We start from the raw sequence: 10,550 nt of genomic DNA, 5'->3' as shown, positions 1-10,550 counted from the left end.
AGGTTTGCAATAAATGTTCAGGGCAAAAAACAAAGCAGTTAGACCTCAATTCCAGTACCACAAAGTCAATGATTTCTCTCTTTTTGTCAGATTTAACAATCAATAACATTATCTAAAAAAGACACACATTTAACTTTAACCATTGTTAAAATACTTTAACAGTTGTATTTCTGAATATTTGCAGGTGAAATCTTATATCTTAAAGTCATCAAATCAGATTCACATTAGAAGATTTCATCATTAAATAACGTTTTATCACAAACAACATGGTGATCCCAAAAACTAATGACAGACCCGCTCATGGCATGTAAAGGATGCTGGGTGTACACTACCAGCAAAACAGAATCTTCTGAATCATTCAAGCACTATTTCTGCATGCGAGTTTCATACCAAGGTGAATAGATATGAAGTGGCATTATTTTTAAACAGATATTTTAAAAAATTACTTACCAAAGAAAACATTATACAGTCACGCTTGTGGTGTATCATACAAATAGTACTAATAGGCAACAGGACTTGGAGAATTAAGTTACAAGACCAATTAATCAAGATATTTATCTGCATGATTAAAAATATAGTTCATGAATGTGTAACAGTAACATGAAATGATCTTAAATTGTGAGCTTGTGAGTTTAGGTTGGCACAGATTATTTTACCACAACAGACAGTGCTCTGACAGTGGATATGAGGAGCCACTTCAGTTTTCACCACCAGAGGGTGTCCTTGGTCAAATTTAGCTCCAGATACATGTTCACCAAGCTACAATAAAACCGACCTTAGTTCACCAGAATGTCCAATCTGCAGCAGATTTAAGGACATTAAACACATAAAACAAACAGCGTGGCACCTTTTAGTTTTAACCTTTAGTCAAGATATTACTGCCCAGCTGCTGTTTGCCTTGTTCTAAAGGTGGCAGCAACATACCTCACAGTTCCTTCTCACACAGTTCCTGAAGTCATATGATCCACTGTGGAGGTGTGTGTCAGGCCAGAGTGGGACTGCTGGGATGCAGCTTGACCATTTGTGCAGCTATGAGCAGCAGTGCACCAGTTAGAAGCTCCAGACCATAGGAAAGCCACGCCAAAGCCAGAGACCAGCCGAAGGAGGTATGGATATAGGCCAGACCCTCAGGCCCCACCAGCCTTTCTGTCTCAGCCAGGGCCTCATGTGAGTAAATGATGTAGAGGCTCACGCCACACAGGGTCAGCAGACCTGCACAAAAAAATTCAACACATACACAGAAATCAAATCAGTCTAAGGTTTCCAAAGCAAGTTGGACATTAATATTTTCTTTGTAATATTCAGGGACACAAACATGAATATTTTGGAGTAGTAAACAATGTGAGTCATTGTGAAACATAACATATGTACATCATAAGGTAGAATCATAGTACATCACAGGCACCACTTAGTACAGTGTGCTGAGAAATCATAGATGACATCAGCCCATTAGCCATCCTAAAATTTCATATTGTCAGACAGGAAATACAATGACGCATGAGTTTGTCTAGTTACCAAACATTGAAGTCATCTCACACACACAAACGCACACACTTTTATAATATTGCCTCTGGAAACGCTTTTCAATTTGCTGCTTAGTTCGAAGGGAGACAAGTACAGCACAGAGTCTACACAGGGTGAGACAAATAATTATTTTATTACGATTACACCTCGGGGTGCTGCAGGCACAGAGAATGACTAGAAGAGCTCTATCTGATGCCTCATTTTCAGAATGTTCACGGAAGAAGAGATGCAGGGCATAGAACTACTACTACTGATATTACTAGGATCAGCCACAATTTAAACACATAAGAAAACATCTCACAATGTTCTTAATAATTAAAGTTTAATGATTTTCCTTAATAGAAAACTATGTGGATTTTTTTCTATCAAGCAAAGAGCCAAGACATTATCTTGGGATCTGGGAAACTGTGAGGGGATTTTTAGCTGGTCAACTGATGTGGCTTTGCAGATGGCAATTTGATCAGTCCAACACTTTGGCCCAGACTTAAATGTGTGAACAGCAATTGATTGGATTTTTGTTAAAGCCAGCACATGTCTTTCAATCATCATGACAAAAATACTAACAACTAATTAATAACGTCAGCCTTCCTGTTTCCTGCTAACCAGCAAATGTTACCACGTTTAACACGTCAACAGAGTGTATATGCTGTCACTTACACAATATTAATGAAAGCTTTTTTCATTAACTTGGAAGCACTTTGTAAGTGCGTTTCAGAAGAAACCTTCCTCACAATGTCAATTACTCGAAAAATGAAGAACAAAGGAAACCATGGAACAGCCCTGCAGGGACCCCAGACAAATTCGCATTAGGCTGTTTAATGGTTGGTGAGGAATTTAGATGCAACATTAGAACAAAGCAATTAAGAGAGAATTCAAATCATTAGTGGTGTGTGTGTGTCTGTGTGACACATTACTTTTTTCTATAGGGACACTGTATATATACACAGTGACTACAGGAAATGTTTGGACTCTTTTACTTTCATATACTTGTTTATTTCATTCATACCCTTCATTCTAGATACCTTTACTTGGTCAATCTCATTCTCACATTGTTGCCTACTTTTCACACCTTTTAGGTGATTAGGTATATCTTGCTAGTATTGGGTTAGACGCCCTTTTGCCTTCAAAACGTCCTCAATTCTCTGTGGCATAGATTCATTAAGGTGTGCTGGAAACATTCCTTAAAGAATTTGGTCCATACTGACATGATAGCATCCTGCATTGCCGCATATTTGTCGGCTGCACCATTAGGCAAATCTTCTGTTCCCCCACATCCCAAAAGAGGATTGGATTGAGGTCTGTTGGAAGCGGAGGTCCTTTGAGTACAGTGAACTGATTGAGAGGATTTTAGCTTTGTGACATGCTGAGTTATCCTGCAGGAAGTAGGCATGAGAAAATGCACACACTGTGGTCATGAAGAGATGGACACGGTCAGCAACAGTACTCAGGTAGGCTGCGGCATTTTAACAATACTCAGTCGGAACTAAGGAGCCTGAAGTGTGTCAAGAATCTATCACCTAAAACATTAGACCACCAGGAGCAGCCTGAACAATGGATGGATCCATGATTTCACCTTGTTTATGCCAAATTCTGACCCTACCTTTGCAGCAGATCCCTTTCTATCACACTAAGCCAGTCTGACCATTCTCCTCTGGCCTCCGGCATCAACAAGACATTTTCACACAGAACTGCTGCTCTTTTATAGACCATTTTCTGTAAACCCTTGAGATGGTTGTGCAAAAAAAAACCTAGTAGATCAGCAGTTTCTGAAATACTCAGACTGGCCCCTCTGGCACCAGACCCTTGCCCTGATCTATGCCTCACCACAATTTTATCACAGAGGTCTGCACAGAGATCCGTACACATCTTGACTTCTTTCATCCTCTTAACTTTTACTGATCACACATCTTTTCTTATTTGTTTTGAGATATAGTTAACACAACAGTCTGAAAATGCTCAGGTGATAATAAACAAATACTTTATTAAGAATTTATTTCAGAAGTCTAACTGCAAAAATAGAACAGCAGAGAGGCGAACAACCAACAGGGTAATTAGAAATAAAGGGAAAACAAAGATACCAAAGCGAAATACAAGTCCAACTCAAAGGGAGGGTGGACTATTTTTGAAACTGGGTGGAGAACAAGCCAATAAGGCAACTCAAATCTAATTCAGGCCTGTATGACCATGTGCTGCTTATTGAAGACTATAAAGAGTCTTTTAAAGTGTCACAAGGTCTTCAATATAAAGATCAGGTGTTGCAAAGAGAGCATCGAGATAGCCAGAGGGCAGATCTGTCAGATGGTCAACACTATGATTATATGCACATAAACAATTAATTACTTCAAATTCCCAGATTAACACACAGCTCTCTCCCACTCGCCCACTTTTACATGATTTGTTAACATGTTTGTTATATATACGATCGTCAAATACTTATCATTTTAGTTTACAAACACAGAGAGAGATTTCATCTTTTTTGTATTTTTGTTTAGAAATGTATACAATGTCTTAACACAATCACATGAATTTAAATTGTGATGTGAATTTTTTTCACTATGTTTTTGACTCGTATCCAGCGATTGCATATGCTTTCGCTGTTTTTGCAAACAGCAGTTTTTTCATTGATTTAGTCGCACAAACTAACAACGCACAAATGAAACAAGACTCTGGGGAGTAAACAACAAGTTTAAATTAAAAAAGAGATGAGTATGCCACCTCTGGTAACTAACTTATGCTACATTAGTACCTGAATTTTGGATCACATAACCACCTTGACAAGTTACAAGGTTATGGCAATATTTAGAGTTTTCTGTTAGGTCATTTACATTTGTGATGCTTATAGATGCTGAGTTCCTCTGCTTCATACGGCACATTTAGGAAATAATCGATTTGTCAGAGGAGAAATTACATCATGTAACTGTCTAAATATGATTTGTTAAGTTGAGCTGAATAAGAGCAGAACATCGATATTACTCACTATTTTAACCACTGTAATAAATGGGGTCCTTTTATAAATCTATGCAAATACATGTAGTATGTCCCTTGTCTGTTTAGTTTTACTGCTACATATGATCTTTTTATTGCCCAGGTGAGCCACTATGTCGAGGTCCCGGCATGTGTCAGGAGGCCCTACGACTGCTATCCTCAACTGACCCCCACAAGCACGAGAATCTATGAACATAATGAAAAGAAAAACAAATCGTTTGACACACGCAAATTTTGGATGCTAAGGTTTCCAAAGCAATTTTGTTTCACTGCTGTGCGTCCCAACAGAACAATAAAACCTCTCATAACCCAGGCGAGGGCACAGGATGAAGCATTTCAGATGTAAGCGAGCAGCCACACATACACACACATGCACCTTGCTTATTCATGCACACTTAACCAATATGGCCAAATCAAAAAGCCAGTCAATCGTGGGTGATCATAAATTCCAGTCTTTTTGGCCACATGAGGTAAATAAAGTGCTTCCGTCTGCTCCCATTAACCACATGGCCCAGCATTACCACAACACAATGTCCATATATTTCATCAATATATCTACAGCTTAGTAGAGTTTTTAACTTTTTTCTGTAATATCATCAAAGTAGTCAAGAAGTGCACACAAGGTGTGTGCTCTATTTTCTTTTGATCTATTTATGGCTGATCATTTTGCTTGTTTTCTTCCAGAACAGTTAAAAAACATTAAAAAATACGGCTGTAAAGACACCCTGTGATTATATTTTTATTTTTCTATCACTGTTTATGGATTTAGTGCCATATTTATCGAATTAAATGGGCTGTGTGACTAATTGAGACATTGAGAATAGTTATTGCCGTTTCATTTATTCTCAAATTTATTAAATGGTAGGAGAATTTTATTCAGAGAAGCACGCTTCTTAGATGCCCCGTTCTTTGCTGCACAGAGGCATTTTGAGGAACTGATCACTAACATGTATCAGGATGATACTTCACTTGTTCACTTGTTTATTCTACCTAATGGCTCCTGCTTCATTTAACATTCGGGTAAATGACCCAAAGCAGAGTTATATTGGCTTACACTTATTGTGATGTTCTTTTATTTTTATTAACATGATATCTTGTATGGCACAGTGGGAATAAATCGTTTCAATGTTTCCACCAACGCTGACTCTCAAATGCGATAAAATAAACATCGTCTTCTGGACCAAAAACACAGTGGTTCAGAAACTTGTTTGTCTAGACTGTGTAGATGGAAACTTTTTTTTAAGCTGTTTCATTAGCACTCTCCAAGCACTGCTTGATCTTGATGTGTGAGTACCAGTGGGCATTGTGGTTTTTGTTTTACTGGATGAGATGCCACTGCAATACCTCAAGAAAACCTTTTATGTGTTCTCACAAAGCAATAACCTTATATGGATACAACAAACACACTCTGAGCAGGAACTACTTCGCTTCTGCTCCTAATCTTTGGCACCTACTGTTGCTGAACCCCAGAGAGAAGGAACTGAACCTGAACTTACTGCTAATGAAGAAGTAGGAGGCAGTACCAGTGAGGAGGACAGGGCTCCGAGCCAGGGAGCTGACCAATCCACAGATGCCTCCAAAGAGCAGCAGGATGAGGCTGAGAGGGAGCACCACCACTATTGCACTGTGCATGTCTGTGCAAAAACACACACACACACAAACAGATGGATTATGGAGCCTCTGTGTGGTTGTGGCTGCTTGAAAAATGAAACTTCACTATCTAAGTATGGTTTAATCTGTTTTGTCAAATTTAGAATAGACTCACTCAGCAAGTGCAGCTCAGTCTCAGAGAACTTAGAGTAGTCAGCTTTAAAGGAGTCAATAGAATCGGCATTGGTCTTCCCGTCTGCAGGGCAAGAAAAAAGGCAACTAAGTTAGAAATATATTTACAACATATTTAGAAAACTGCATGAGGCTGTAAGGGACAAATTTAAATCACGATATTAATTTATAAAAAACGCAGCATACCTTCATTGATACTCCACAGTCCCGAGTGGGAGCTCATGTCCTCTATGTCGCTCATGTTCGAAGGATTCATCTCTATGATATACCAATACTCGGTTCCAAGGGAAGTCGACAAAAAAGCGAAGCTCAGAATCCCACAGATGCCGGCTGTGATCACCAGAGAACCAAAGCTGACTTTCATCGTGAACAGGTGAAGATTAAATTTTAGACCTGTGATGACAGTGTGGCCATCTAACACTATTCCTGAGCCTCTTAATCACTTGACGCGCTCATCACGGGACGCGAATTAACAAGCGCGCAACGCGTTTGGCTTTCTCCACAAAGAAGAGATGGGTAATCACTGAATGAGTCAAGTCACAGAAATGGACACGGATGGTTTAAATCTGAGCAGCAGCAGCTTCTGTCTGGGGGGGACTTTTTTCAAGAGGCGCGCACGTTTACGCAAAACACGATGGGACAAAGTAACAGCGAACATTTGATTATATAGTGGACAAAATATCGATGTGTGCTGCTGTTTATCAACCAGGTTATTATCAACAGGTTATTAAGGGACAGCGATGTTCAAAAATGTCAGAATAATTTGTAAGATGCAGAGGTGGAAATAACGAAGTACAAATACTTCGTTCTTGTACTAAAGTAGAATTGTAAGTAGGCCTATCTATTACTTTAGTTTTTACTTTTAATGGAAATATCTTTACTTTCTCCTTCTGTTTTTAAAATACTTGAGGGGATTTGTAAAGTCTGCCCTCCCTCACACCACAAAATGCTGAGTTAGTCATTTTGCTGCAGCAGCTCCTTACATTACCTCCAGATTACTAAATTTTTGTTTAAGTGATGCAATAAATTTTTAAAAATAATTTATGCCTGTATTCTGTGCAGTGTTGGGCTGTAAAGTATTACTGTTATATTATTACTTTTCCCAGTAATGAGAATAATATTACAGTTTCTCCCTCCAAAAACTAACTTGTCACGTTACTTTTTAGTCATCACACAAAGATTGATCTGAAATCTGACATTTAATATTTAATCATTGTGCTGCACATGTCACTGTTAGCAGCATCAAAAGCAGCAAGCTGGCCGGAAGATGTCTGTCTGTGTGTCTGCATTCACTGGCTGGTAATATAGCCATTACTTTGATTTAGGTGGGACTGAAGGTGATGTAGTGTTGGGTGGTAAGGTTATTTCCACTGCGAAATCACAACCACCACCTGTCGAAACACAGCACAGCAATGTAAAGCTGGTGAAGATACACTCCAACAAAGATGAGCCCCTTGCTGTAGCCCTTCAACGGCTAAACCTTAACTGAATATGATAGATGAAATGTTGTCCATGTCCACTACTGACTCTCTGTCTGTTTTTAAGACCCTAAACCTTTAGAAAAGTAATATAGAATAATGCAACAAGTTACTTTTGATGGGAAGCAATAAGTGAAGTAATAATGTCAATTCTCAAGAGTAACGGGTTCTGAGTAATGTATTACATTTTTGAGTCCATCCCGAGTCAGTAAAAACTAATTGGTATAAAACATTACAACAAAAGCTCTCAGAAATTCACTAGAAAAAGTAAAAAGAGGAGCCTGTCAACTTGGGTGGTGTGAACACTAAGAACTGAATGGCACATTGTAGCCCAGTTATTACACCATTTTTTTCCATTAAGTCCATTAAGCTTTGCACAGAAACAGCGTTTTACATTTATACTTTATATTCAATCAATACTTCAGTCTTTCTTTACACAAGTATGTGTACTTCTACTTGAGTAAAGATTGTGAGTACATTTGCCAACTCTAATAAGGTCTATGGTAAAGGTAAAACAGAAGACAACAAACACACAGACACATACACACACAGCAAATGAAAAACACTTAAAGTGGGAAATGTACATTACAATATCCTCACGATTTTCTGTGGATTCAACAGCTCAGTCCCATCCAAACCATTCACTAACAACCTACTTGGGTTATTCTGTCCATTAATCGTATCACAGTCATTTCCCCCAGAACAGGAAGACTGTTACTCCTTATTAGTCAGACAAGTAAATGAGAAGCAGATATGATACTCAACTGCCTAAAATAATAATAAGAAATATATGTACCAGCTTTACATTGGGTAATTTGTTAGATCCATTTGTACGTCCCCTACTTTACACAGTTCTAACACTGTGTGTTGTAAGAACAAGCTCTGTGACTTTGGTAAATATCAGGTCACATTTCATAAACAATATAAATTGCAAACAGTGCCAAAAAACTTTTTCTCATATATACTTTATATTTAAATATACAGCATTTATTTCTCTTTACAATCTATTTTACTACAGTTTTATGATTCTTCTTGTGATCTATTATTCTTTTAATCCTAGTTAAACTTTTTTCAAGTTTTTGTTTAAGTCAGCCCAATTTATCAAGAGAATTTAACACATTTTAAAAATGAGATAAACTGATGAAGACATGGCACAAATCTTTGTGTCTTTCAACTGGCATTTCAAAAATCATTGTCCAATTAATTAATAATGATAATAATGGTGAAGCCCTTAGATATTGGTTGTTGGATTTAACCACTTTAAATGTTAAGATTTCATCCTTGTATTGTTCTAAAGGCTGGGTTAAGGAACTGCACATTATTTTAAAAAAAAGCTAAAGATGTTGCACTGTGCCCTGGAACACTGTGTCTGTTATATTTAACAATTTTCTAAAATTTGTCGATAATAAAAATAACTCTTAGTTGAAGCCATATTTATATTATTTAAAACAACTTATTTGCAGACTTTCAAAGTCTGTGGATATTTAAAAAAAAATTACGTGGTTAATTCAACCTAAAATCATAGATTTTCCTCGCCCAGCATATTCATAAATATGCAAGAAAGCCATCCTCTCCCACAGCTATGTAATGAAATGCTTCCAAAACAGGACACAACACGTTATCTACCCTCTGAATATGGATTTTGTGTACTAAACTTAAATCTGCCATTGAGCCTCAGACTTCCATTTATTTTCCATGGGTAATTTAGTTTTTAGTGTGCATTGATCAACAACCAGAGGCATAGAAATGTTGGAGAGCATTAACGCTATACATGTATTGGTGCTGACTTCATCTTCTTCTGTGTTGTGGTTATGGAGCAACTGGGTGCTGTTGAGATTTGTGCTATTGCCCTTGAGTCTTGACAACAAAGTTGGTTTTGGGACGGATGGATTCCTTTTCACTGACACTAAATATTCTATGTACTCAATACTCAAGAGAGAAACTCAAAGCAAGTAATATAATAGTCAGGGACCAGGCATTGGTATGGATACTTCCTCTGCATCTCCCTGGATCACAGCTGACAGTCCTGCATAGCCTTTAGCAGCCGATCAAATTTGATGGAGCATGTTGCCATGGAAATGGGTCCAGGACATGCAGTGTTTAGTGGCAGTGGGGGAACTAGGGAGACTTGTGCTCATCCAAAGAAATAAAAACAACCATTGTCCTTATTGTAACCCGCCCTGGTTTGTGGTGGTATACAGCTGTCCTCATAGTAGCGATATATGTGACTGTGGCGCATATATCAGTCAATCAAGCGTCCTTGAGCAAGTCACTGAACCTCAACTTAGTTGCTCCTGGTGAGTGTTGACCAGAGAGCTTCCCCATCGGTGTGTGATTGTGGGAACGAATGGTTGAATAAGGAGTGTAAAGCACTTTGAAAACCAATAGGTAGCAAAGCACTATATAAGTACAGACCATTTAGCATATATGAAATCACAGCCTCTCACCCAGACTGTTAGTCACAGACCTGAAATCATCCCAGTCTATGCAGTCAAAGCATGCCTAGACACTTCACTGTCCTTGTCACAGGTTTAGAAAGCTGTAATATCTGTATGTAGACATTAGATGTGGCAACTCTCTACTTTGGCATTTAATTAACTGTCTATATTTAGGGAGGTCATAAGTTAGGTTTGCTTTGTTGTACCCAGGACAATGAGAAGTCTGTTTGTTAAAACGTATATTTGTTTTGTTACCTAACCTACTATACAGTTACACTAGTTTAGTTATTTTAGAAGTGGTTTCTTTTCATGCTAAACATATTGAGACAATATGCACAATTAC

The 10,550-nt window shown here is 38.1% G+C and overlaps 1 protein-coding gene across 1 annotated transcript; it reads right to left on the bottom strand.

Annotated features, from left to right (window-relative positions):
- Window positions 1-38: 38 nt before the first annotated feature.
- tmem235b (transmembrane protein 235b) lies at window positions 39-7,246 on the bottom strand. Its single transcript, XM_067487588.1, has 4 exons — window positions 6,478-7,246; window positions 6,275-6,355; window positions 6,006-6,143; window positions 39-1,212 (listed from the first exon to the last, which is right to left on the bottom strand). The coding sequence occupies exons 1-4, from the start codon at window positions 6,653-6,655 to the stop codon at window positions 983-985; spliced, it is 627 nt and encodes a 208-aa protein (XP_067343689.1). The 5' UTR covers window positions 6,656-7,246; the 3' UTR covers window positions 39-982.
- Between the last annotated feature and the right edge of the window lie 3,304 nt (window positions 7,247-10,550).

This window comes from Channa argus, chromosome 20 (assembly GCF_033026475.1).
Source record: "Channa argus isolate prfri chromosome 20, Channa argus male v1.0, whole genome shotgun sequence".
NCBI lineage: Eukaryota > Metazoa > Chordata > Actinopteri > Anabantiformes > Channidae > Channa > Channa argus.
This window is presented reverse-complemented; position numbering and strand designations above follow the sequence as displayed.